Consider the following 26,665-nt stretch of genomic DNA (forward strand, 5'->3'; position numbering starts at 1 on the left):
GCAGCTGCCCCCAAGAGGTTCGCCAAACTCGAGCTCCTCATGCTACATATCAACATCTCATACTAGAAGCATCAGTCACTTTCCGTTTCTTTCTCTTTTAGTATTCTAGCCGCTTACATCAAATACGTGAAGTGATGATGCGCTCCGGAACTGTAATTCTGCCCCAGACAAGGCGGACCCTCAATTTGCTCCTAGGTCAGGACCAGGGGCTTGTCAAACACGAGTGCCTATAAGTCCTCTGTGGCATATTGTAGTTCCGAAAAAGGATCCAATGGTTTAACACTGATCTATTAGTTGTCCGTGCGGAAGAAGGGGGACAGGTATGATTAGGGACTTGTCGATGTTTGCGGTTCGCTTTCTTCATATTCCTATGTTAATTGGCGGTTGGTCTTTTGTCCTAGTTGGCAATGGGATAACAACAGCGCTACGGTATGTGTTTTTTGCGGCGCGACAGATGGGAAGTAGGATGTGTTTGCGGACGGCAACGAAGGCTCAATAACAACATGGGTGCTAATTCCTCCATGGGTGCTGGTCAGTGGCACAGCCACTTTTGTCCATGTGGCTAGTATGCTTAGCCACCCCTTAGACTCGGTGTAAATGCCTGAATGAATTACAGTAGCTGCCTGTTCATTCTTCACTCAACCTGGATACTGCTGATAATAAATGTTGCGTTTTTCGAGCTTATGCCTCGGAACACATTCTGATTGTGAAGCTTTTTCGGCTTTCACATGATTAACTGCTGTCCAATCTACCAGCTCTAGGTTGCGGGCCCGAGATGAAAGTCTTCGTTATCATCAAGAAGAGGGCAACGGACTGGCCTGCTTTCGAATAAAAAAAGGTGAAGGTTACATTGCATTGTGTTCATCATTGGATGGCCCTGCGACGTATCATAAGCCTGTGGAACAACTATATAGGTATCCCGATCCCATCGACGTTTCATAGTAACCCCCTTCTTCGTCATACTCGTGTACTCCAATATAAAGATACCTTATTCATTTTTCGACCCGATTCGACCAATTTCACTCTTACAACCAGTTGTCATGGAGAGCCCTACTCATTACAGTCACCACCATCACGCCGACATGCAGTCGGAAAAGAACGGCCACTCCGTGGCGCAGACATACCCATGGAAGAGTCAGAGACCATCTAACCGTTTGCACTCGCCTCTGTGTAGACAAGACGCCGAACGCGCGGAGAAGCGTGGCCAGTACACTCAGGCCGGAAGAAACAAAGCGCAAGTCGTAGAGAGGGCTCATCGCGGCTGCGAGCTGTTTGCAGCTGGGTGGTGTTGGATAGGTGGGAGGCAGGAAGGGCGTAGCAGAGCCGATGAGAGCTTCGGGCTTCCGTACTCGTATTGGGCCAGACTTACGAAGATCCGGACCGGTCATTCGCAAAGCGAGATGCTCAGCTCCAAATACACGAGAAGCGGCTCGAGACCCGCCTCCCTCGATAACTGCCAGGGCAAAAAGGGGGCAGCCGGTTCCTCCAAAGCCCCTTCGTCGAGGCCCCGACGCTCGGTCCCTGGTTGGGCGACCACTTCCGATCCAGCAGGTGGTCGGCGAAGCCGGCGGCTTGCTTGAAAGTCTACAGGGTTCTCCGGTTTGATGTAGATGGGATCACCGCAGTTGATCGCAGCAAGCGCCAACCTAGTCGAACGACAACTCTCCCCGAGGTCCTGCAAATCAATATCTGCGAGATAGACGTGGACCAGGGAGAGTACGCGAACACATACCTTCCTTTCCCGGTAGATCCGGCGGACTATATTGGGAAGAAGATATTGGCGGTACCAAGGTGCTGTCAAAAGAGGAAAGGAAGTACCGACCGATCGAGAGTTGACGGTTCAGTGACACATAAGGAGCTTATTCGACAAGGTTTCGATAAGGAAGTGATAATGAGATTGTTGATCTCTTATGGGATATACTCTACGAAAATACCCACAAAGCGATTCGACGAGGTCCCTCAACCACGGCAAACATAACTCTCAAGGGGACAGGAAGACCTATGGCTCTTACAGAATCCCTCGCTGCCACAGATAAAAGCGTTAGAGGGCATTATCACGCCATGGAAGATGCGTAGACCCTTGAATGGTGTCTTACGAAGTTCACGCAAATTTCCCGCCAGTAGCGCATGCTGGGAGCAGATTGCTTTGAAGATTAGGGGATAGGTTGGGGCGTGGCCAAAAAATAGCTAAATGAGCACTGGTGCTGAGACAATCCTCTCGGGAACGTGAACGAGGGGTTCAAGATCGGTGTTGAACATTGCGCTTTCTTAAAGGCAATCTAAACGAAGCTTATTACCAAGATTCTTAGCGTGCCGATTGGTTCCGTCGAACTGCTAGACTGTGAGGCTGGGGAGATGATTCGTGGGGAACCTAAATTATATAACTTTAATGGAAGTAGTTACTGAACTGTTTGCTACCACAATGGGGACTGGCAAAAGTAAACATCTTTGGGCAAACGCATATTACTGCAGGTTCCTGCAGAAAACCCAAAGGCTCACGGGATGGTTGTCGCAGGTGAAAGCCCTGTTTGAGCAATTCGTCCCCGTGGCCGACCCGGCTCGTCGTGCAGGGGACGATGACGCCGCCTGCGACGACTCCGTCTCCTCCGCGGAGAACTGCGCGGCATCCTCGTACGGCTCTACCCATGTCTTCAAGACCGCCTTCGCGCTTTTCAGAGCGGCGTCGAGAAAAGGTCCCTGAAGCGCATCCGATTGGAGACTCAACATGCAAAAGCTGCTGAGCTGCGCCACGGCCGTGTAGATTCGGTTTTCGGTCCAGTCTTCGCACAGACCCTCTTGGACGGCCTGCCTGTGACAGCGTAACGCCGTTTCCCACCATCCTAGCAGGGCATTGTCGTGGTTGTGTCGTCTTAATCGGCGCCAAGGGTCTTTTAGGCGCCACCCAGTCGTTCCAACATACATCTCTCTGTAGCGACGCATCTATCGCGCCGTGATCGGGGCACCTTGTGTGTGCTGGCTGGGTACCTGCATTCGTCGCCGCGGTTGGTGCAGTGTTCGTCGTGGAGCTAGGCTCGGTACGGCCGGGCTGCCGCTCCACCGTCGGTTGGGAACCTGGAGTGCCTGCTGTGAGCGTCAACGGTCAGTCGACTATGTAGTCAATAGACGAGAATCATGCTTACCTTGCGGTCTTCGCGGCGAAGACAGCTGCCTCGGACCCTTCTGTCTCATCGGACTGTTGGGAATGACAGTCCCGCCATCCTCGTCGGGGATGACGTCGTAGACAGACAGAGGCTCCGCCGCGGCAGCGGGAAATGCTGCAACATACTCGGGATCGGTTTCGTACTCGGCATCCGCGTCGCTGTCTATGCCAGCAACGGCATTCGCGTCGTCGCTGGCGTCCGCCTGGGCCTCGAGATGGATGGCTTCGACTTGGCCGCTCGATCGCGTCGCCCGGCCGTGGCTCGGTCTCGCATGGCACGCGGCTGATCGTCGAAACTGCGGCTGTCAGTAACAGAGCTGGGTACACTCGACGGAACGGTAACCGGGACATGGGGATGGACAATCCTGTTGAGGTCCGGCACGTGCTGCCCGCGTGGGACGTGCATCGCCGTCTCCATCCGCTCGTGTGTCGGGTTCCAGTACGCAAGCGCGCTGAAGACGTCGCAGTACCGCCCGAGGTCCTGTGTTTTGATCGGCAGCGACAAGCCGCCCTTGCGAGCCTTCTGTCTCTTGGTGGGGGCCAGGACGGAGGTCTAGCTATTCAAACGGCTCGCGCAATTTGCTAGATCCTCTTGGAGCATCTTTCCCTAAGTGTTCATTGAGCCACAATAGCGTCTTGCGTAACGGTAGTTATAGTCACATTGCTTGGCTTGCGGACAAGACATGCTGACGACATGATGAGCTCGAGTTGGGTGAAGTGACCCCGTCAGGGTAGCTGTTGATCTGTTCCCAGAACCCGCTGTTAGGAGAATGGCTTCTGCGACTTCTTTCCAGCGTATTTTACGCAGTCAGGAAGATTGGCCTCAATGGCGCGGGGCTTACCCACTGTTGGCACTTTAAGGTATAAGTTTTAGCCCGACCGTTGGCCTCTGGTGACCGGGAATCAGCCCAGGTATAGTGGAGAATGGCTTCCTGACTCTGCCCCGGTCGCACACCTTAAGACCACATTTCATCTCTAAGAGGTTCCACGTTCCGTGACACTTTCTTGGATATCTCTTCTTTCTCCATAGCAGCCACCAACCGTGCGGATCTTGTGGAACTGGCAAGCAGTCCATGATATTAACCCCACCATGATCTGGTTAGAGAGGCTATATTTGACTCTATCGTATCCATTGAAGCGAGCGACCATTACCGCCAGTTCCGTGAACTGGACAATGACGCACAAGAGAACAAATTGCTTACAACGTCCCTTTAACTGACGACAAGCCCATTGGTCCTCGGCGGATAGGACTAGTTGTTCGCATGCACTACTGATGGCATCAAAGCCGGAATCATCACCTAACGCTCCATTCTTCGAAACAGACATGTCTGAGCAACGTACAACCGTATGGTGGGACAACATTACCTTGGGTGTGCGACCACCAAGGATCCCTACAGCACCCTAAGGGGTATTCGGCCGCAACATGTGTCGTCAACGGTCATGCAGCCTTGGTAGTCCAACAGCAAGCGCCGCGCCGTGAGTTGACTACTGATCGGTTCGCATCCATCGACACCCATCCGCGGTTCAACGCTTTACCCTGCAGCTCTATGGACTGGAGAAAAGGTCCAATATATAGAAAGGTGTTCCGTACGCGGAGAAAAACAAGCAAGCCTGTAAATAGCACCTATCATAGCTACATAACTGCATATGAGTAACCAACCATAGTCACCCATGCTGTGTAACTCTGGCAGGTTCGGGCAGCGAGATGGAATGCCCAGCCCAATGAAGGATGAATATGGTAGGGAACATCACTCACAACTTTCCAAACCTCTCTCTTCCCGCGGCATCCTTCCTAACCCAGATGGATACCGACATAGCAACGCAGAGAAACATACCAAACCCCTTGTCGTCAATTATTACCTCGTCTTCTGCCACTGTAGCACATCTCTCCATACCTCCCCCTCTGTGTATATCACCAATATTCATCTTGATCTGTCCGGACCCCGCGTTACTCATGACGCACACAAGACCGGCGGGGTGATGGGCTGTGCCGCGGCGCACAAAGCCAATGCAATTGGCGTCGTCCCAGTAGTCGTCCTGGCCGCCGTATGCGTACAGCTTGCGAGCAAGGATGATGTCAGCCAGCTGGCCACCGCAGGCGGGGGAGGGTCCGAAGCCCTGTCATCTCCCTTGATGCCGTACAGGTCACCGCAGAAGACGCTGGGGTAGCCCTGGGCGCGCAGAAGGATTAGGGCATATGCCAAAGGCTTGAAAAAGCCCCTAATAGCCGTCGCGACCGTCTGGCCGGGCTGCGTGTCGTGGGTCATGACGACCGTCACAGCCTGGCCAGAACGCGCCTGCACGAGGGAGCCGTCGAAGACGGTTCGGAGGTCGGATCTCTTGGTGGTCGAGAGGCGCGAAGCACCCTAGAAGAGCGTCTTCCAAAACGTCCTCGATTTTCTGTACCTGCTAGCGGCGGTGGTGACTGCAAGAGTGATAGTTTCACTGCATCTATCCCATACTGTGGTGTGAGTTAGCGAACGTAGTAATATGTGGGGCCTGGCGAGGGCGACAGCGTGGTCCGCGACCCTATCGATCGACCGATAGAACCGATAGAACCGATAGAACCGTCGGTTCTATCGGTCGTTCGTGCGGTTGCTTCAGCCGATATAAAATCGGTCGTTCGTTTTGGCTGCGTCAGCCGATATGGAACCGGTCGGTCAGCCGAAGCTCTGAAACGACCGATCCGAACGATGCCCATCTCTGGAAGTAGCAGTATAAGGATATCTGTGACAATATTTCCCACAGCGTTCGAATACCCTGGAACAGTAGTCAGCATGGAACAAAGCTTAGATGCGTATTACCGGGGAGATAAGGAAGACCGACATCCAGGTAATCTGGGTAGGCATTTGGCGCCGGGCTCAACTTGGTGGCGTACTGGCCGAGGATGGCGCAGGTTACTCCTCGGGCCTCTCCGACCACTTCAGAGGGAACTTGAGGCTGTGTCCGAATATGGCCGCGCCATGGACAGGCAAAGGCAATTTCGGGCCGCATAAGTTGCAGGAAAGGAGGTTGGGCGATAGGACTTGCACGCGGTCGCACGGCTGCGGCTTCTCCCGGGCCTTGGAATGGCGATTGTGTGCTACAGCGTTGACCAACGGCGTCTCACACTGGCACGCCTCGAATAATAGAGCTGGCTTGTGCCAATACCCGTTGGGATAGAGCTGGACCTGATGTGGTCTCGTCTTTTCCTGGCTGGTGTTTTCAATGATACCGTTGAGGACGGCAGTTGTGGTTGCTAGCAGAGTTTTCTTCTTGGGTAGCGTGGCGCACTGGGGGCACAGAGTGAACTCCATTGGAGGCTCCGTGTCCGGCTTGGGTGAAGCCGATTGAGATGGCGTATGTAAATTGGAAGACGCCTCTTCAGGGTCAAGGTGCTCTTCCTCCGTCTGCTGATCAACGGTCGCCGCCTCTGTTGAGCCTTCGGCGGCAGAAGTAGTCGGCCGGCCTGGTGGCCGCCCAGGCTGGATAATGTCACCGAAGCCATTTCCGAATAGAACTATGGCGTTGATGTGCCGAACCAAGTCGACCCAGCCCCATCCCCATTCGTTCAAAGAAGTCTGCCTGGGCCATATCGGGTCAGCACCAGTCGCCACGTCGTGGAAGTCCCACCCTTCGAGATAGCGCCTTGGAGACTTGTGGATCTTGAAGTTGATGCCGTCGAGGGTCTTCATGTCAGTCTGGATGTCGAATAGAATCCCAAGCATTTGGAATATGTCCCCAACAAGATCCACTAGCCTTTCCCACGATCTTGTTATTTTCACAACCGACTCCCCTTCCCTCTCCTTGCCCTTTCGAGTAATCTCTTCTAACGTACGTCACCCCATAATTGACCCCCCCTGTAGTTGACCCCCCTGTCGACCTCCACCACGATTCACCGCCATTTCGATTCAAAAAGAAATTTCTCAACGAATTTTGATCCGAATTACTTCATTCTTTCAAATATATACCAATTCACCGATGATGCGTTCATATACCGAAAGCGACATCTCTGCCGCCATCCAAGATGTGTCAAGCGGTAAATCTATTCATAAGGCTGCCCTTCATTGGGGTATTCCACGGTCTACCCTTATTAGTCGACTTCACGGCCGACAATCACGTCGAGAATCAAAATCTGCCTATCAGAAGCTCTCTCCAGTTCAAGAGAAGCATCTGGCAGACTGGATTTTAGCCCAAGAAGCCCTTGGAGTCGCACCAACGCATACGCAAATCAAGGAACTGGCTCAGCGCGTTTTAGCCCTTCATGGCAACCCTATGCCATTGGGTAAAAACTGGATAGAGTCATTCCTTCGACGTCACCCAGCCTTACGGACGAAGAGGCAACGTCGTATCGACTCCCAGCGTATCAATGGGGCATCAACTGAGGTAATCAAGTCTTGGTTTTCAACCAAATTACGTATACCTCAAATCCAGGCTATTAAACCTGAAAACAGACATAATATGGACGAGCACGGTATCCTAGAAGGCCAAGGAGGCAATGGCCTTGTAGTAGGCAGTTCGGAACTACGTTCTATTCAACAAAAACAGCCTGGTTCAAGGTGTTGGACGACCATATTGGAATGTGCATCGGCAGTCGGCAGGGCCATCCCTCCTTTGGTGATTTACAAGGGTAAATCGGTCCAAGAGCAATGGTTACCCATGAACTCGATGAATTTCGAGGATGGAAGTTCGATACGAGCAATAAAGGCTGGACGAATGACGAGATCGCCGTCAAATGGCTCGAAGAGGTCTTTATACCGGAAACCGCCCCCGAACGACCCAAAGGATGCCCGTTTACTTATTCTGGATGGACATGGCAGTCATACAACCGACGATTTCATGTCCCTTTGCTACCAGAATAACATTTACTTATTATTTTTACCCCCTCATTCATCACACGTTCTTCAACCCCTCGATATTGGGGTCTTCGCCGCTATGAAGACTTATTACCGGAAGGAGATCGGTTTCCTGTCCTTATTAACGGATTCAGCTCCTATCGGTAAACTGAACTTCCTTATATGCTATTCTAGAGCCCGTAAAAAGGCTTTATCGGCTCAGAATATCAAGGGTGGTTGGCGTGGTAGTGGTCTTTGGCCCGTATGTGTTGCCAAGCCACTCACCAGCCCTCTTTTACTCGAAAACAGCAACCAAAAGCGACCGGAAGAGACAACACAGGCCTCAGCTAGTCAATATAAGGCCCTCATACCTATCCAAACTCCTTTGGCTAATGGTGTATTATGGTCAACACCAAAAAGGTCCATTGATCTGGAGCGCCAGATTCGACACTTTCACCAATTAGGTCAAAGCGACCTTACTACACAACGCCAGCTATTCAGGAAGATCCAAAAAGGATACCAAGAGAAGGACTATCTATTAGTCAATGCGGAATTGCAAATCCAGTCCTTAAAAGAGAAATTAGAGCTTGCAAGGCCACGAAAGAAACGAAGGGTACAGATTAGCCCGAATTCGAAATTTACATCAATTGAGAGCATACAACGTACGAGGGAGGGGCCAGATCAGCTTGAAATTGAGGAATCGGATTCTGAGATATCTACTGTATCTACAGTCGAAAGCGATTGCATTATAGTCCAAAATTGAAGGAATGGTGACTATTTGGAGTTGGTGGTCAATTTATAGCTTTAATTTTATTGGGGGGTCAATTACAGGGGGGGTCAATTATGGGGTGACGTACGTTACAACACAACACAGCATCTGGATGCACACCAGAAAACTGTGCTTCTATTGGGACCGTAATGTGTTAGAAGTCGCTTACGGCAAGGAGGACGAGAACAGCCACTACTGTTCGGAGTGGGACCACAAGGTCCTTGGCATATTGCAGACATCGGTTCTTCTTGTCCACCTGCTCCAACGCAAGACACACGACCCAGGGGCGAGCCTTATCACTCGCCTTGGCTGACTGAACCACGTTGTCCTGGAAGACAAAGACTACGGCGAAGAAGATGACGTCACAAATGATGATCAGTACAATAGCAATACCACGCCACTGTAGCTGGATGACGCGCCTAATCCGATGATAGGCTTGCTTTGGGGACATGGTGCGAACACTGGCTGTGTATGGCGGTAGCTCGGAGCGTTCTGTCGTGGCGCTGTTGCTTGCCAGCGATGCCAGATAGACCTTTATACAGTATCCGAAGGTCGCGAACTGCATAATGACGGTGACACCGGCGAAGACCAAAAGAGGGACCCAGAACGCAGCTAGGCTATTACGGTGGTTGACGTGGCAGGTCTGTCCAAACCGGAACGACACACCGCTCACAGTCAAGGCGATGACCAGACCAATGATGGGGATACCCCAGCCGAGTAGCTGGGAAAGCCACATGAAGCCTCTTCCAACCACGATCTGCCAGCAGATCTGGAGATGCAACGACAGAGTCCGCAGGAAAACCCACATGACTCCGGCCCAGCCGCCCCCGATCAAGAAGACCCCAGAAGCCGTGCATAAACTGCTCGAGTTCATGCCATGTGGAGTGATCTCGTTGAAACACTGCTCGGGCTTGCCTGCGAACGGGATAATGAAGCCGAGCTATAAAACATCAGAAGATATTTCCATACGACCCTGGGACTGGAGGCAACTTGCGTTCATGAAGCTCACAGCGCAGGTGAGGCTAATACTGAGGTAATGGCGATGTGTCTTCTCGGCTGCGAGGAACGACCATGATGCCAGCAAAAAGACGCAGCAGACCGCACCCACCACGTTGATCCAATTTGCGACCTGGCTAGATGATTTGAAACCATCAGGGTATGCCCAGTCCGTCATAGGACACGGTAAACAGCACGACAGGGGCCCGAATAGTTGGCACAACCGTCCGTCAATAACTGCAAGGTCTTTAGCGTTGCACACAATCTAGAGCGCCGATCTCTTTACTCACAGCCGCCGGTAGCCGGGAACGCCAACTCGTTAAGGAAAGGTGCGGGACAAGGAAAGACTGACGCGTTGCCAGCCATCTCGACGGTCGATGATCAGTGTCTACCTTCCCTGTACTCTCAATGTGATGAGTATAGATACAGCAAGGAGAAGCAGGCATGGATGATCTAGCCACGAATGGGGAGTGTAGCAAATGAGAAAGACGGAGTGCTAGGCCAGGCAGCATTGGTGACCCCAAATCCCAACGGAAGTGAAGTACTTCAGGAGGTCCGGAGTAGTACTCATTGAAAAGTCACAGGCGTTCGCGTGGTGGATAGAAGTCGGTGGGCGCTCATTTGAGCTCTCGGCATTCGATAATACGGCAGAGCTCGAACTAGTGGACAGGCATCCATTACGACACGAGACTACTAGTGCGGCGATTGCAGGTATTCCTGGCTCGGCCTACATGCGACGGGCTTCAAATCAGGCTCAACAACAGAACAAGCTAGTGTTACACACACACAATTTATTGACGCCCGGGCGGCGAAGCCGAAAGGGCAACTATCGTTAATCTACAGTACATTCTTGGATCGCGTCCTTGTCACCCAAAGCCCCTACATCCTCCAGTTTCGGCTCATGTCACTCCTTTTCCGTCAGTACTTTCCTAGATCGGGTCCCGTGTGTTAGTAGCGTTCCCAAGCAAGCCAGCTTGAAGGCCTTTCTTCAAGTGTCCAGCATCCTATCCTCGGCAGCTGAAGCGGCGCCTGCTGTGTGAGGCACGGGAAGGTTATGTAATGTTATGTTAGTGAGATGACTGGTTTGCGTCCAGTCGACCTGTCGCAATAGCAAATCGTATGGTTGCTCGAACGGCCTCCATATTAGGAGACCAGAACCTATCGTCCGACGGTGACTTGCCGCCTAGATAAAACGATAGGTTGCTCCTGTGGGTGCCTGTGCATTGAAGCATTTCCGTTCGGCATGCTGCCCATCTGCTGCATCGGAAGAGGAAGTGTTCCACCGTCTCTCTCGCTTGTCCGCACTCGCACTGGTCCGTCGGTGCCGCTTCGATTCGGTAGAGATATGCGTTCAGTCGGGCCATTCCTGTCCGGAGCTGGGCCAAGACGCTGGCTTCTTTCCACGAGAGACCATCGTATAACGTTCGTGTGTGTTTTCCTGGCAGAGCTATATCGATCCTTTTGGAGTATCTCCCGACGTGTTCCGGCAGGCTTGCACCGGCTTCCCGCTTGGTCCGCGCAATGTTTAGTATCGTCGACTTTGCTCCGGGGAATTGCACTACAGTCGCTAGCGAAACCTGCGTCCTCTTTCCACTCTTTCATAGTTGTCGATTTGGACCCATGTTGCAGGGATACGTGCTGACACCATGTACTCCTCCCTTCTCACAAGTACTGAGCCAATTCTGGCTTTGCTTATCCTTCCCGTGTGCATGCATAAATCGATCACAATATTCTAGAAGCATTTTATGCTCGATAAGAGCTCGAGCCACAAACCGCTAACAGTCGCTTATGCTCGCTCTCCTTGGCATTGCAATCGTTCCTGCATCTCTAAGATGGTCAAGAACTAGTTGAGCGATGCTCACTCCGCATGTTTGACGGCTGCTGTCTTTTGGCATTGCCTTCGAATCCTTACACACTAAATGCTTCATTAAAACCATCATAAAATTCTACTTGGCTCGGTACGATCCGTCGAGGCCGATCCAGCCCACTGCAATAGTGGATAGCGTCTATAATATGGGGCTCTTGGTTTCCCAAGCTAGCAGGCTGCCGACCTCTGTCGGATTTAAAGCACAGGTGCCAAGCAGCGCTATGGTCACTGGACTGTTCGGCCACAGTGGCTGCCACAGCACCCTGACTTCCCTAGTTCTTCTCTATCCTGCTTTTTTTCCCAAACACCTCTGTGGTTGAAGTAGCCAATCAGCTAGCCATGCTTTCCATCGATTCACAGAGTACCTCCGTCGATTCGCATTCGCAAGACTATGTTGATAGCCAAAGCCCAGCACCCGACTTACCTGGCGTGATTCAGACCCAAACCAGCGAACAATCGAGTCGGAGTGCAATGCCTTCTCAGCCAGAAACCCTCGGTCAAAAGGTTCAAGGTCTTGTTCAACCCACCACTGTAGGCCAGAGTGCCTTGCGAACTGACAGTGAACAGAGCCAAACCGGGCTTGCATATCTTGGCTTGTTATCAATGTTCCTATCAAGGTATCCAATGTCCTTACGACAAGATCCTTCGAGTTAGCGATAGTCTGCGGGGCCTGGACCAAGCCATCGATAACCTTGTAAGCGGCTTTGGCACTCTGCGTCGCAAAGCCAGCAACAGCGATCACACTCGCCGTGACGCTTAATGAATCCATGGCGTTGTAACTCTCTTGTATTTAATTAGTGTACGTACTTTATACATGTACCCAGACTTATTATTTATCTTATGTACGTATTACATAAATATAAGTTGATATTTTTAACATCTATACGAAGCGGCCTACCTTAGGTAGCCCACGCCCAAGTCCCTGCGCCCATGCATATGGACTAAGGGAATATCACTATCCATAGCTGACTTCTGTCCTGGAGAGCCGAATGAAGCTGCTATTGGGACCACAAACAGATACACGTAGCGTAATGTGGCACGATCATATTTAGGTAGTGTTTTATTCGGCGCAAATGCCTGCTCGATTGATAGACAGCTCTTGAGGATCTACCCGACGAGCAATTACGGGTACACGACGGGAGATAAGTTTTAGCCGTAGGCCCCTACTGGGAGCGAAGAGGCTTGAGAAACAAAATAGGAGTCGATGCGGCCCAAGAAGCTGAACGGCTAAGCTATACTTATTTAGCGCCCCTTACTACTTTCCTCGGTCCTGAGCTGGCCCCGGCAGCAGACGTCCAAAACAGGTGCTCTCTAACAATCCACACCCTAACATGCCATACTTGCGCTATATATAATGTAAAACGACTAAATATATTAAAGCTTTGATCGAAATCGTGGGTCGTACTGCTAAAGTTATTTGAGATTGTCTTGCTTGACCTAAGTACGTCCACAGCCTCCAGAGAGATGGTAGAAAGATCCCATCAGTATCAATCACAGAGGCCTCCATACTCCCCGACCCTAGTCGATATTGAGATCCACAGACTTGGGGGCATGACAACGGCTTTCGACATGCACCCCGACCACCTGCAGAGCTTGAAGGCCCCAACGACCGGACATGATCGCTTGGTGGAGCTATCACGGGAGAATGGAAGACTACGGCAAGAGGCGCTGTACTTCCGAGGGCTGAGCAGAGAGGTCACTCCGCTGCTCGCTGTACTGCAGTATCATATCAATGAGCTCTCATCGACTGTACGGAAATGCAATGAGAAGATCGAAAAGGCCAATGCGCAGTGGGAGGTAGAGGAGAGTAGCAGAGTGGAATGACGAGTGAGGTACTACATGGACGTCGTACAACAACGTTTAGGTAGGCTCGGGTTTGGATTTTAGGGTCTAGCAGAATGGGTTCAATGATTAGTGCAGTATTTTCTGAATAGACTATCGCCATGGTTTGGAGCCTACTAAGGAATAAGGCGAGTTACGAAAGATGAATTTCTCCTCGGTTCAATGGCCTTTTCTTGTAATGTACTATCGCGGCAGTGGCGATACATTCGTGGGCATCATTCGTCACCTCAGGTGATGGGTCTCTTATCAATCAAGCCCAAAGCGACGGGATAGCACCCTGGAGTAGACGGAACACAACAAGCCGTCAATTACGATAGCCACCAGTCTGAGGCCCTATAGGGACTTATCCATATCGATATACAACTTGGCCATGTTTGCGGTTCGCTTTCTTCATATTCCTGTGTTAATTGGCGGTTGGTCCTTTGTCTTAGTTGGCAATGGGACAACAACAGCGCTACGGTCTGTGTCTTCACTCAAGGACCATGGATATTCAGCTTCTTGCGGCGTGACAAATGGGATGTTGGGAGATATCTCCCCTCACTTCTCTACAAGTCTACCCACCCAACATGGGATGTAGGATGTGTATACAGACGGCAACGAAGGCTCAATAACAACATGGGTGCTGGGCAGTGACACAGCCACTTTTGTCAATGTGGCTAGTGTGCTTAGCCACCCCTTAGACTCGATGTAAATGCCTGGATGAATTAGCTGCCTGTTCATTCTTCACCCAACCTGGGTACTACTGAGAATGAATGTTGCTTTTTTCGAGTTTATGCCTCGTAACGCATTCTGCTAACTGCTGTCTAATCTACCGTTTTCAAGGTCCAGGGACCATTCGCTACAAAGCGGGCACTCGCCGAGACGCGGAGTCGAGCATTCAAGATGGTAGACGTAAACGTGGCATCCAACCTTTTCTCCGCCACAGTAGTCACAAGGACTCAGCCCGTGCTCCAGTTCTAAGTGGTGCCACACATCAGTGATTGGATCGGTCGAGTCTTCAGGGTAAATGGGGCAGATATGGGTGATTCTATGATCGGACAGTTCGTTTGGTGATGTTCGCTTTCCACAGCGATCGCAACGGATCAGATGGTGTCTTTCCAAGTAATGGTCTTCTCGGTTCTCCGTATTAGTCAATTCGCAATCGCATTCGGAACATTTGTTGTGCTCGTCGAACTGAGCATTTATGTTGGTACTCCGCAGAACCATGACACTCGCGGCATACCGAGAAAAGACCCTACAGTGGATTCCGAACCTGCCACGGATAGGTGGACTGGATGAACTGGGTGGCGCGGAAACCCTTGAACACAGCTCGGAGCGCGTTTGTGCCGCTGCTGACGCAGATAACCGAGGTTGAGGAAATCCGCGATGCGTTGTTGTAGCATGACACGGAAGCTCGGACCAGGGCTCTCAGCTCCTGGCAGGATCTTGGCAACAAAGCGCTGCTGGCTGGCACGGGCCTTGAAGTTCTCATTGGGAGTGTTGGCGAGGATCATGTCGACTGCGTTGAAGTCGCCCTCGGGACGGTTGCCCTGGGTAGAGATCAATGGCAAAGGGTTGCCAGGCGGGAACGCCGGATGGCCGCCTAGCACTGCGAGTTGGCGAATGGTGCTTTCGACAGGAGCCATGGTGTGCTTGGCTATTCGGAAATCCTTGAGTTGAAGGTGGTACTACTGCTTCCCGTTAGAACAAGAATGAGCCTTGACACTGGAGCAACTCTGCCAACTCACAAGACTATTGTAATCTTACTTGACTCTGTCTATGCCCGGGAAGTCCGATCCTAGCTCAGCACCAATAGACCCAAACCTACTTGTCATTTGAGAAAAACGGTAACTATAAGAGAGTGTAGAGAGGACGCAGGTTTCGCTAGCGACTGTAGTTTCGGCCTCCAGTATCCTTTCTACATACTACTTCGTGGGAATTGGAGAGACCCGAAAGTGCTCCAAGTTTGTTGTGGTTTGTTGGCTTTGCTCATTTGGGCCGGCGGCGCCATCAGCGGGGGACGGGAGATCGTCGCACCGTTTCCCTTGTCGCTCGCTGGAGACCAGACAAAGAGGCTACCCGACGGAGTCAGCTCACGAAACGGCGCCTGTGATGGTGGCAAACTTGAGCAAGGGCTAGAACCCGCATTTTCTTCCTTTTCTCAAGCAACCAGTTAGACGCTGTGCCCGAGAAGACCACACTTGCCCCCCTTGACGACCAGTCAGATCAGCGTGCCTGAGCTACCACAAAGTTCCACAATTGAGGTTGGATTGGTCATGTAGCTGCTTGAGGCTCATTATGGATCAGAATTGGTATTCGGCTTCACCGGCTCATGGCAGCCGCTGTACCCAAGAGTATTGGTGTTCTTTCATAGGGCAGCTACTACTGCATGGCGCTTTGAGAATGAAATGTATGACTGGTACTCTGCATGAAGTTGGAAAAGCGAGACACAACCGGGCTGATAACTTGTCAGACTACCAAGAACGAGACGTGGCCAACTACAAGAGCGGATCATCGTCTCAGGCGGCAGGCAAATATCCGACGGCATACAAGGATGTGGATTGGCACTTCAGGAGAGAGCCTTAGCGAGGTTACGATAGCGCTACGTCCCTCGCCTAAAGGGGAACTATGAGAGAGTGAAGAGAGACGCTGACAGTGACGGTTGCATTGCGAAAGAGAGCATAAACTGTCAGCAGCTTCTGGCTCCAGATCTTGTCCGGCATAAGGGAATGCAAATATACTGTACTATATGCGAGTTATGAATGCACAAGGGAAGGATAAGCAAAGCCAGAAATGGACTCTGTACTTGCGAGCATAGAGGGGTACATCCTGTAAGCAGCTACCCCTGCAGAGTGGGTCCAGAATGGGAAGTATGAAAGAGTAGAGAGAGGACGCAGGTTTCGCTAGCGACTGTATCTCTAGTGCTAGCTGCGAGGGGCATCGTATGCCCCTCTTTATAAAACAGAAAAGGGGTTCGTGCGCGCAGGCACGTGGCACCCCTTTTGGAGCAATATGAACAGCTTCAGTTCCAGCTGTTCCAACAGATGGCATAGTTGTATGATCCTCCTCGATATCACTGGTCGTCCACCAAGGCAGGATCAGCTCCATTCAATTTCCAGAGCCACAGGTTCGGCGCCTGCCGTACCAGTAGGCGCTATGGCAGTATACAGGCGATGTTTCGCACTCAGTAAGACAGACTATTCACTTCGACACTGGCGCCTGGCTTCCCCTCGAAATGGATGGTGACCCGATGATTCGACGTTGTCTATAAGCCATCTTGTTTGCAATGTATTGTTATTCTTCTAGGGCTTTTCTAATGCTTAGTATCTTTTCTTCGCACCTCGCATTCATGAGCTTTAGCTGTGCCGATATTGAGATTGCTTCGTCTAGCTTCACTCGTTGGTTTTCATAGTCCTTTCTCATATTCACCAGTTCGTTCTCGACCTTCTCACGGGCATCCCGCTCGGCTTGGAGTGACTCATTGCAGCCCCGCAACTCCGACTCTAGCCGATCGATCTCTTCTGTCAAGCTGGTGATTCGTGATGTGAAAGTACCATCAACCGGGGTCTTCTGCGACGTATCAGCTGACGATATCCTGTTCCAAACATAGGGATGTCCAATTCTCTTACTCCAATGCTGCGGACTTTCTCACCATTGTGATGCGGTGAAACCACAGCTTCAAACGTACGTCCGACACCTTCACATATTATTCTGTATGCTCCGACTGAATGATCGCTTAGATGTTTCGTAAAGAGGGGCTCGGCCTCCGGTAGCAGCTGCCAACCGTATGCATCCTTTTTGGAGGTGATCAAGCGAACTTCGGACGGATCAATTCTCACACCAATATGCTGTGCTAGAACAAGTTAGAAGTCATTCCCAAGATAGATCTCATTCGACGAACCGATATGGTCAGCAAGCACCGTCCTGCACCTAACCCGCCACCTTTTTCTTTCCAAATTACTGGCTTTCACAACACTCATGGCCCAAGTTGCAATCACACACCCTCAATTACTGACATGTTCGCGGCGGTAAGCCCTTAAAATCCTGGAAGGTCTTCGATATGGACAGTCTACACATTGGACTCAGCGCTTGGTCAGCTCGTTCTAAATTCCGGTAGAAGTAGATAACGCTCTAGCCCCTAGCCAAAACTTGGAATCGTAACAGTTTCTTCCATAAGATTGCCATTGCAGAGCGATACTATAGATCTGGAAGTGGCGAGAGCTGTTTCTTAGCTACAATAGCGTCCGGCAACGGTAGATATAGCTTGGTTTGCGGGGGTGAAATGGGGATGACATAATGAGCTCGAGCTAGGCGAGCGTCGCCAGGGCAGCTGCTGATCTGGTTCTGAACCTTTGTTGGCGAGAGGAATCTCGGGCCAGCGGCGTGTCTTGAGGAGCCGTTCTGTAACGGCACGGGGGTGGCATCAGAAGCGGTTCAAGCGAAAGTCGGAACAAGACACGCGCCATGAATTGTGTTGCGCCAGAAGGTCATCAGGACTTGATCCCACGGCTGCGGCGGAAGAGCCGTACTAAGCTAGTTCTGGAGTTTTCAATGAGCTGAGCAAGAGCCAGGCCCGATGAATAAACTTTCCATATTGCCCGCCATGCAGTGCGCCATAAATCCTTAGTCCATTGAGTATGGGAGACCCAGACTACATAAGCAATCACCTAGATATATATATCCCAGCTATCCCCTTCACACCTCCCCTATGAAATATATATATTACATAACTCACCGTAATGTGCAAGTCCCGCATGAGCACAATGCAATCCTTCATGGCACGCCGTTCACAGAACTCGCCAATACCCACGGGGAGACATAGCCCGTTATGCTCCCAAGATACTAGCGCAACCATGCCGGAGGCGCAGGAAACTGACTTCCGGCTTCCCGAGGAATGGGAGGTGCAGGAAATCCTGGACGAGAAAGTCGTCGGCGAGAAGACGTATTATTTGATCGGCTGGAAACCCACTCTCGTGCCTGAAATAGAAGTAAGCACAACACTACTTCAAGCGTGGCGGAACGAGATGGACCATTTGGTTTCTCCCAACCGTTGTTCTGCCTTGGAAAGTCATGTGGTGCTGCAACGGTGTGATCAGTGGCTGGGTACTATCATCGGAGAAGAAGTGCTGGACGGTGCGACTCACTATAGGGTCCAGTGGGAGCCGACCTTCGAACCTGATAGCAATCTGGTGGAGATGGCCGAGCTGCTCCAGAAGTGGAGGCTGAAGCTTCGAACGCGGAGTGGGCGATTATATACGGAAAGGAGTAGGGTGGGGGGTCGCAGGAAGTCCGATCGGGGTCGAAGCCCAAAGCGACGGAATAGCACCCTGGAGTAGACGAGACCCGGACCAGGCCAGTGGCGACGACAGAGTAGATACATAGTAAGTTCTATTGTCCTCAACCAGAGATTCATTCTAACAATACCAAGTGCTATTATTGATAGCCGACTCGGTTGGACGTGCCACGAAGGCCGGTTCATGAACATCGCATATGGAATGGAAGACGAAGTAAAAGAATAGGGGTAGGACGTACTAGAAACTCCTAGGGCTGTAGCGCTTTCAGATGATGTTAGACCCTACTCCTCCGTGGACATGTATAACCCGTCCATCGTCTGACTTGTAAAGCTTGAGGCTCTCGCAACAGCATCCTGCCCTAGCTTGTCCACAGTCGAGCTATAGTCATGAGTGCTTGCCACTTCCGCGCTCCTGGCGGTATCCTGTACAGTGGAATGCTCGCGATTTGAGGTGCTGGCGAGCGGTGTGTCATGCGTCCTCATATCCCGATCAGGGGTGTCAAAAGTGTATCGTCCAGGGTCAATGCGGTTCCTTAATCTCGTCTTCTTTTGCGGTCTCAAATTATCCGCCTCTTGCCCCGGTCGGTGGCCGACTGCAGCAAGGCAAATACGATTTCTCACCTATCAATATGCTTCCAAGCACCAGTGCCAATCCATAAAGCATGCGTAAACCTAACTAGCCCTCAAGATCTTCTTAAGTCTGGCCTAATATAATTACGGCAGCCTGAAGCTCACCCGTATCTAGGTAAGTGTCCGTCTAGCGCTGTCTTTGTCGGGATGCCTCCTGCCTCAACTCAATCATCACCTTTGCAACAGTAGCCAGCTCCTCATGCACTTCCCCTTCGACCATGTCCCTTCCAAAGTGCTGCATAACCTTATCAGTGTGCCACTTCTTAGTCTCTGCATTGATCAGTATGAACTTCTTCTCAGCCGTATCTTCGCTGCTCATTGCTTTCTTAACAAATTCCGAAACGCTGTTTTTATTCACATCTCGCAACAGGCCGGATTTGACCGGCCAAGGAATATTTCTCCCCGTCATTTCCTACAATTTTCGTTAGAGAGCACGTAAGATTGCGACTGAATAAACGAACCTGGCCTGGATGTCTGGATTTGATATCAGACCAACGCATGCGGTATTCACTCAAGGCTTCTGTCCATTCGGCAGCTAATTTCTGCTCCCTTTCCATTTGGGCGAGGCGAAGTCTCTCACGAGCGCTCTCCCGCGCTTTCCGTATTTCCTCCGCCACTTTTCGTCTTTCCTCCTCCGCCGCCTTTCGTTGCTCTTCCTCTTTTTGCGCCTTCTCTCGAAAATGTTGATTGACAGCTGCGTAATTTCCGGGATCCTTCCGTCCCGCCTTGTCTTCAAACCTCCATTTCCCGTTGTCTGGTGTAGAATAACTGCTCCAATATTGCTTGGAGGCTTTATTTGTTCGGCCTTGGGATTGGTCTACGACTATCTTCTCCAAGGCTAACTTCCATCGGTGCACCGTGCCATCTATTTGTCCCTGGTGTAGGTGACATAGCGTGTGAATAGCTGCCGTCTTTAAGCTGCGCGACGATGCGGCGGCTGCTGGCTTGGTGTTGGCGAGGGTGAAGAGGATGTCGAAACCGTGCTTGAAGGACCCCACGGAATTCATGCATCTAGAGTTTCCACGAGATTTATTATAGCCGGTGCAACTGTGCACACCTTTCTTCGGATGCTTTAACTCCAGTATTGTGTCGGGATCCCATATTCTGGATCGAGACTGGGGTCGGGGCTGATGCTGTGGTCGGGACTGATACCCCATAGTGGCGGTGGAAGAAACGGGAAAGCTGGAGAACTAACAGAGAAGAACAGCATGATGGAGAGTATTTATAGTGCTCTGAGCCTCTTACTAAGCTAAGGAGGCCCTTACGAGTCATCCTCGCGAGCAACTTTTCTTACCTACCAATGGCTCTGATGTGGCGCGGGTGTGTGTATGACGCTTATCTAGGTATTTGCAGCGCACATGCGGTACGAAACTGGCTTCCAAATTTGGTAAGGGCGGGTTTATCCAGAGGCGGTAAATGGGAGACACCCAAGAGTCATAGAGAACACTGGACGATAAGCGTTGGCGCTGACAAGGAAGACAGCGCGTTATACTGTTGGGGGATATCTCTCCGTACTCCTCTACAAGCCCACCAGACTCCAGATGTATCTTAACTATTCTATATTTACATGACGTAACTTAGTTCATAAATACCTCGCCTGTTATTAGACTTCCGAGGAAGGCCAAGGCATTTTAGCAAAACACTCCTTCACCACACCTATATACTCATTTTATAGGGGGCCGACTATGGCAGGATAAACTTAGGGCGGAGGTAGCTAGAGGATGACTGGCAAGAAAGCACCAGCCATGGAGCTTTGGCAGTTCATCAAGATACTCTGTATAATCTGCTTTATATATGTTGGAGGTATTCCACAGCACATATGGCTAGTGGGGTGGCTTGACCCCACACAGGCCTTGTTCAGCATGTTAGTTAGGGTGCTTCCCACCACATCATCAACATCACCATAGATCATGAATGGACACATGTGATCTCCCAACAATATATCTTATCATAGTGTCCTGGAGCAGGAGTCAATTATGCACTTGCCCCGAACCAGAATGAGCTGTCCGCCTAGAGGTGAACGGCGACTTTTGTCCGTTGCAGAACGGGCTATTCACGCCCAGGAAGGACATTTACGTACTGCGAAAACCAAGTTTAGCGTCCGTATTCAAATCTGAGATTCTTGGTAACAAGGTGGTGCAGGGTATCTGTGCATAGAGCGCGTAGCGAACTTTTTTGAGTATAGATGGCGTGGGCAGAATTTGGCCTTCATCCGCTGTACAGATACTCCGCTCTACCGCATTGGCAGGAATCTTAGGGTTGGAATCTGGACGCTGGACCTGGATTTTACAGTACGTAAACTACTCCGAGAGAACAAATCCAAAGGTCGACCTTCAAAATTACTATCTTCTTTTTATTCTTTTGTATCGAGGGCACCTTCCTAATCCAGTAATTTCTACCACTATCACGGGCGCTTTTCAGCCTCACCAGCGACGGTGATGCCGCCAGTTCGCAACAGAGCTGCTCGGTCGTCACCATGGCCGACAACTCCAAGAAGGAGTACGCGGTCACGAACACCAGACCCTTTAATAGACGAAGGCCCGACCATCGTCATCCGTTCAGACTGTGACAGCTGGCCAATCACGGTAGCCTAAAAACCAGAAACCTGGCCTAAGCTGGTGGCCCACTTCGTTCCGACATCACTAAGTCCGACCTCCTGCGCCGAGGAGGTGCAACGGTTCAACAACATCGAAATTCAGGCGAACGTCCGGTGGTTGTCCAACCCGGAAGGCAAAGCTCACTCGTCCATGGTCTTCGCCACCCAAGAGAGAGACAGAGCCGAGTGCTTGAAGAACGGAATCTGGATCCAGGGCCAGCACCTCCAGGTCGTCCACTTCAAGTCATTCACTCCAAAGACACAGTGCCGTAGATGCTTAAAGCTGGGAAACGACCCCGTGCTCTGCAAAAGACGGTATGTCTGCGGCTACTGCGCTGGGAGACATCCGACCAAGGAGCACAGCTGCAAGGACTGCAACAGCAAGGTCCCCTGCGCTCACGCGCCTGCAAAATTCGCCAATTGCAACCAGACTGGCCACACGGCCTTTGACAAAGACAAGTGCGAAGTGTACAAAGCGCTATGCTAAAAGCGATCTCGCTGGTACAGCACAACCTGAATCAAGGGCGTCACAGCCTGCAATCCCTATTCCAGATCGCCCTGGAGCACCAATCACACATCCTCTGCCTTCAGGAACCCTCTTCCAAGACAAGGGTCCGCAGGGAAGCGGCTTGTACAGCTGTATCTCCCACCCGTCGTTCCGACCGCTCTTACCACAAGAGACCACAGATCTCTCCAGCATAAAGACTCGCCCCAGGGTCATGACTTACATCCGAAAGTCCTTTTCCTTTGACGTGAACCCCAGTTTCGACCTCGTTTCCGATCCCGACATGCAGGTCCTGGAGGTCATCACGCCCATAGAGCACTTCTACATTGTGAACATCTACAACCAGGCCGATGAGAAGAAATCGTTTACAGTACAGAGGTTTCTCGACCTCCACTTGCCAATCACACCTGCATTAATTGTAGGCGATCTCAACCTCCACCACCCATGGTGGAATCCGTTGGCTAAAAGCTCACCCCTCGCCGAGCGTCTTACATGTCATCTCCACTCGGTCCAGGCCACACTACTCATCGATCATGCCACCATAGAGTCGCACGGTGGGACATTCCACAGGCCTAACTCGAAGAAAACTTCGATAATAGACCTGGCCTTCTCCATTGGCTTCCGGAGCCTCCACTGGCAGGACTGGTCGTACCTCCCAGGGACGGGATCCGACCACGAAGCCGTCAGCCTCCGAGCGTTCCTCCCAGCATACCAGACGGCAAGACCACTTCCGCCCCAGTTCTGCACCGAAAAGACCAACTGGGAAAAGTTTCGAAAACGACTCGAGGAGGTTGCTGTCTCCCTGGAGTCCACTATAGACGCTGCGGCCAACCGAGGCGACTTCGACGGCGTAGCGTCATCGCTCCAACAGGCCGTCCAAGAAGCCACAAACGGATCGATCCCAGTGAAGCGACCATGTGACAGATCCAAAGCCTGGTGGTGCCCAGAGCTGACCGACCAGCGGATGCGTTACCATCGAGCCTTCCGACGATACAAAAGGGATCCGAGCCGGGATACGGAGACAGCTTGCAAGGAGGCTAGGAACAGCTACTTCCAGGCTATCGATCGGGCCAAAACGGACCACTGGTTTACGTTTCTGGCAGAGGCCAAGGGCAAGGAGATATTCACTGCGTATAATTACACCAAACCAAGAACAGACCCATCTATCCCCTCTCTACGCTACGAGGTGAACGGGAAAGTAGAGATCGCAAACTCGTTTTCGGGAAAATGCGAAGCGCTGGTCTCCACCCTTCTCAAGAGACCACAGCAGCTGGATCATCCTCCATCACCATCAACGCTACCTCCACTGCCGCCCCCATCGCCAACCGGCCCCAGGAGCCGGGCTCGATCAAGCAAAGGCGACTGGCAATGGCCCATCCTAACACCAAGCGAGATCGAAAGGCTATCCCGCAGTAGGACACAGCTCCAGGGGAGGATCGCATCAACTGGCGGATCATCCGAGAAGCGCTTGCAACCATCCCGGACGTGTTCTACAAAGCCTACAAAGCCTGATTCCACAGCGGCTACCACCCTGCAGCGTGGAAGACCGCGATAGGAATCGTCCTACCGAAGCGCAACAAACCTGACTATTCTAGGCCCAAGGCCTACCCACCCATCTCGCTCCTTCCTTGTCTAAGCAAACTCCTCGAAAAGCTCTTTGCGAATCGGCTCGCGTACTTGGCAAACGTCGAGCCGGACCTTCTAGAGAGCTCGCAGATCGGCGGCAGGAAACAACGTTCGGCCATCGACGCTGCCCTACTCTTACAACACTACATAGAGCGGCACCGTCAGGAAAAGAAGATCATCACCGCCATCTTCCTCCCAGACAAGCTAATCCAGATCCTCCGGAAGCTCCATCTGCCCGACGAGCTGCTCCGCTGGCTCACTCACTTTCTCTGCGGGCGCAAAATAAAATTGCTGTTCAACGGGCAGCTTTCCGAATCCTACGCAATTTCGGGGCTGCCACAGGGTTCCCCTGTCTCCCCGATCCTCTTCTTGCTGTATGTCCGCTTTGTAAGCGCACAGAATGGCACGCTGCAGCTGTCGTACATGGACGACTTTGCCCTCGCAGCAAGCTCCACGTCGGCGAAGAAGAACTGCCGGGTACTTCAGGACGCCCTGAGACTACTCTTCGACAAGGCCGACAAAGCGGGCGCAACCTTCGAAGTGGAAAAAACGGAGCTGATCCACTTCCACCGCGGCAGACAACCTTTGCTGGACACTATCGATCCAAGGCGCGGAAATCAGGCCCAAATCCTTGGTCCGCTGGCTCGGAATCTGATTTGATTATAAACTCTCGTTTCGAGCCCACGTAGAAAAGCGACTGACCCTAGCCAACGGAGCTCTCCAAGGCATCCAACGCATCACCCGCCAAAGAACAGGCCTCGGAATAAACGCCCTACGTCAGCTGTACGTGACTTGCGTGAGCACGGTAGCCGACTACGGATCCTTGCTCTGGTTCGAGCGGAGAGGCTGCCAATCCCTGTGGGAACAGTACCAGAAGCTCCAGAACCGCGCACTGGCTACGATCAAGGGTGTCAATCAACCAACCAAATCAACCAAATCTGTCACGGCGCTGAACCATTGAGGCAGATAGCACGCGCTAAATATCGCATTGAGCACGAATGAGCTAGGAGCGCGCTGGATAGCATATGGAGGATTGCCAACCAGGTTGGCCTCAAGGAACCCTCGGACGGGTATATGTACTTGTACTACTGTCCTGTATGGTATTGTAGCTCCTCGAGCTACGTCCTTGTCTTCTTAGTTACCCATACCTGGCCTGTCTGCCAGAATGCGAACCTGTTGACAGACACCTATCCTTTCTCGCCCGCACCGCCCGTGACATATGGTCCGTATATTCGCCGATCCAGGAAACTTCCCGGTGGCGGAGCCCCCTAAGCGACCTCGATGCGACCTCGCACCCCGGGCGACACTTGCTCGGTAACCTCTGCGAGATTCCTTGGCGTATGGCTCCATCGGAAGCTGCAATGGAAGGACCATATCTCAAATCAAAGCGAAAATGGCAACTCAGACATTGGCTCTTACCAGGCTCGCAGCGTCAGCGTGGGGATGTTCGGTACGAAGGGCGAAAGAGCTCTATACGAAGGTAATACGCAGCGTACTCGCATACGGAGCATCGGCTTGGCATAAAGTGGCCGACACCAAAAAGGGGCCAGCCCTCAGCCTTACGACAGTCCAGAACTCCTGTCTCCGGACCGTGACAGGGGCATACAAGGCGACCCCCCAATGCTACCTAGAGACTGAAGCGGCAGTTCCTCCCCTTGACCTCTACCTAAGTGCGAGGGCAGCTAGCTTCGAGATACCCACGGAGACTACCGGGAAGCTACAGCTCCTACGTGGCGCCTGTATAAAGGCGGCAGAGATCATTAACAGAGAACGTAGCGCAAGGAGGAGGAGACAAAGGAGACCCCAAGGGGCCACCAGCGAAACCCCTGTGACTCTATGGCCAAGCGACGCTCAACTGGCGTCAGCTAAACAATGGCTAGGTGGTCAAACGGTCGAAAAAGCGCTCAAAGAGAAATGGGAACAAAGATGGTTCCACGCCGTCACTCCTACGCGAGGCCGCCGCGAACTAGCTGCAGAGTCGCCGCCAGATTGTGGAGCATGCCATCGTTATGATGATATGCTTAAGCACGAAGCGTCGGTCCTGATGCAAGCATGCACCGGAAGAATAGGGCTTAGATCGTTCCTGTTCACCTGCCGGGTTCCAGACGTCCCAACGCCGCTATGCAACTGCGGCGAAGGGCGGGAGACAGCCGAACACTTGATTCTTTACTGCAAGGACTTCAAAGAGAGCCGAGAGCATTTAGCAACACAGCTAGCTCCTAATTCACTGCGAACTCGTCGCGACCTCGCAGCGCTTACTACAAAGAAGGATACGGCGAGGTTAATTGTGAAGTGGCTTCTACGGACCGGTCGACTGCCGCTGTACAAGCGGGCAATGGAAGTAGGGGGACCACCCGAACATGTTAATCTCTTTAGGCCCTAAAGCAAAGGCCACTAGGCTGGTGGGTGAGAACCAGTATAGTAACGTCGAGTACGTAAAGCAGATTTTACTACATAGCAGCGTGTATTTTTAGTCTAGCTTCGGCACGGTTTATTACACGAGAGACTAGGTAGATGTACCGAGAGCCTTCGGCTCACGGCGTACTATTAATAATAATAATAAATAGTACTGATAGTGAATATCGTAA

General features: G+C 51.8%; 9 protein-coding genes across 9 annotated transcripts; 5 read left to right on the plus strand and 4 right to left on the minus strand.

Annotated features, from left to right (window-relative positions):
- Positions 1-4,912: 4,912 nt before the first annotated feature.
- On the minus strand, positions 4,913-6,867 carry PG994_015377 (Alpha-amylase; the record flags this gene model as incomplete). The annotated part of the gene is made up of 5 exons (XM_066866784.1): positions 4,913-5,197; positions 5,254-5,526; positions 5,643-5,920; positions 5,965-6,222; positions 6,270-6,867. 5 exons carry the CDS (start codon positions 6,865-6,867, stop codon positions 4,913-4,915), a joined length of 1,692 nt encoding a protein of 563 aa, XP_066707698.1.
- A 256-nt stretch (positions 6,868-7,123) lies between these two features.
- PG994_015378 (transposase) lies at positions 7,124-8,325 on the plus strand (the record flags this gene model as incomplete). The annotated part of the gene is made up of 3 exons (XM_066866785.1): positions 7,124-7,525; positions 7,574-8,236; positions 8,284-8,325. The coding sequence occupies 3 exons, from the start codon at positions 7,124-7,126 to the stop codon at positions 8,323-8,325; spliced, it is 1,107 nt and encodes a 368-aa protein (XP_066707699.1).
- A 572-nt stretch (positions 8,326-8,897) lies between these two features.
- On the minus strand, positions 8,898-10,105 carry PG994_015379 (uncharacterized protein; the record flags this gene model as incomplete). The annotated part of the gene is made up of 3 exons (XM_066866786.1): positions 8,898-9,683; positions 9,753-9,976; positions 10,030-10,105. 3 exons carry the CDS (start codon positions 10,103-10,105, stop codon positions 8,898-8,900), a joined length of 1,086 nt encoding a protein of 361 aa, XP_066707700.1.
- A 3,070-nt stretch (positions 10,106-13,175) lies between these two features.
- PG994_015380 (uncharacterized protein) lies at positions 13,176-13,430 on the plus strand (the record flags this gene model as incomplete). The annotated part of the gene is made up of 1 exon (XM_066866787.1): positions 13,176-13,430. One exon carries the CDS (start codon positions 13,176-13,178, stop codon positions 13,428-13,430), a length of 255 nt encoding a protein of 84 aa, XP_066707701.1.
- Positions 13,431-13,752: 322 nt separating this feature from the next.
- PG994_015381 (uncharacterized protein) lies at positions 13,753-15,073 on the minus strand (the record flags this gene model as incomplete). Its single annotated transcript, XM_066866788.1, has 2 exons — positions 13,753-13,781; positions 14,785-15,073. 2 exons carry the CDS (start codon positions 15,071-15,073, stop codon positions 13,753-13,755), a joined length of 318 nt encoding a protein of 105 aa, XP_066707702.1.
- Positions 15,074-18,280: 3,207 nt separating this feature from the next.
- Positions 18,281-18,763, plus strand: PG994_015382 (uncharacterized protein; the record flags this gene model as incomplete). The annotated part of the gene is made up of 1 exon (XM_066866789.1): positions 18,281-18,763. One exon carries the CDS (start codon positions 18,281-18,283, stop codon positions 18,761-18,763), a length of 483 nt encoding a protein of 160 aa, XP_066707703.1.
- Positions 18,764-19,105: 342 nt separating this feature from the next.
- Positions 19,106-20,507, minus strand: PG994_015383 (uncharacterized protein; the record flags this gene model as incomplete). Its single annotated transcript, XM_066866790.1, has 3 exons — positions 19,106-19,174; positions 19,526-19,762; positions 19,812-20,507. 3 exons carry the CDS (start codon positions 20,505-20,507, stop codon positions 19,106-19,108), a joined length of 1,002 nt encoding a protein of 333 aa, XP_066707704.1.
- Positions 20,508-21,826: 1,319 nt separating this feature from the next.
- PG994_015384 (uncharacterized protein) lies at positions 21,827-25,038 on the plus strand (the record flags this gene model as incomplete). Its single annotated transcript, XM_066866791.1, has 5 exons — positions 21,827-21,899; positions 21,952-22,414; positions 22,470-23,863; positions 23,989-24,711; positions 24,767-25,038. 5 exons carry the CDS (start codon positions 21,827-21,829, stop codon positions 25,036-25,038), a joined length of 2,925 nt encoding a protein of 974 aa, XP_066707705.1.
- A 432-nt stretch (positions 25,039-25,470) lies between these two features.
- Positions 25,471-26,460, plus strand: PG994_015385 (uncharacterized protein; the record flags this gene model as incomplete). The annotated part of the gene is made up of 1 exon (XM_066866792.1): positions 25,471-26,460. One exon carries the CDS (start codon positions 25,471-25,473, stop codon positions 26,458-26,460), a length of 990 nt encoding a protein of 329 aa, XP_066707706.1.
- Between the last annotated feature and the right edge of the window lie 205 nt (positions 26,461-26,665).

The sequence above is a fragment of the Apiospora phragmitis genome (assembly GCF_038363925.1).
Source record: "Apiospora phragmitis strain CBS 135458 chromosome Unknown utg000016l:1.0-887042.0:1.0-888152.0, whole genome shotgun sequence".
Classification (NCBI taxonomy): domain Eukaryota; kingdom Fungi; phylum Ascomycota; class Sordariomycetes; order Amphisphaeriales; family Apiosporaceae; genus Apiospora; species Apiospora phragmitis.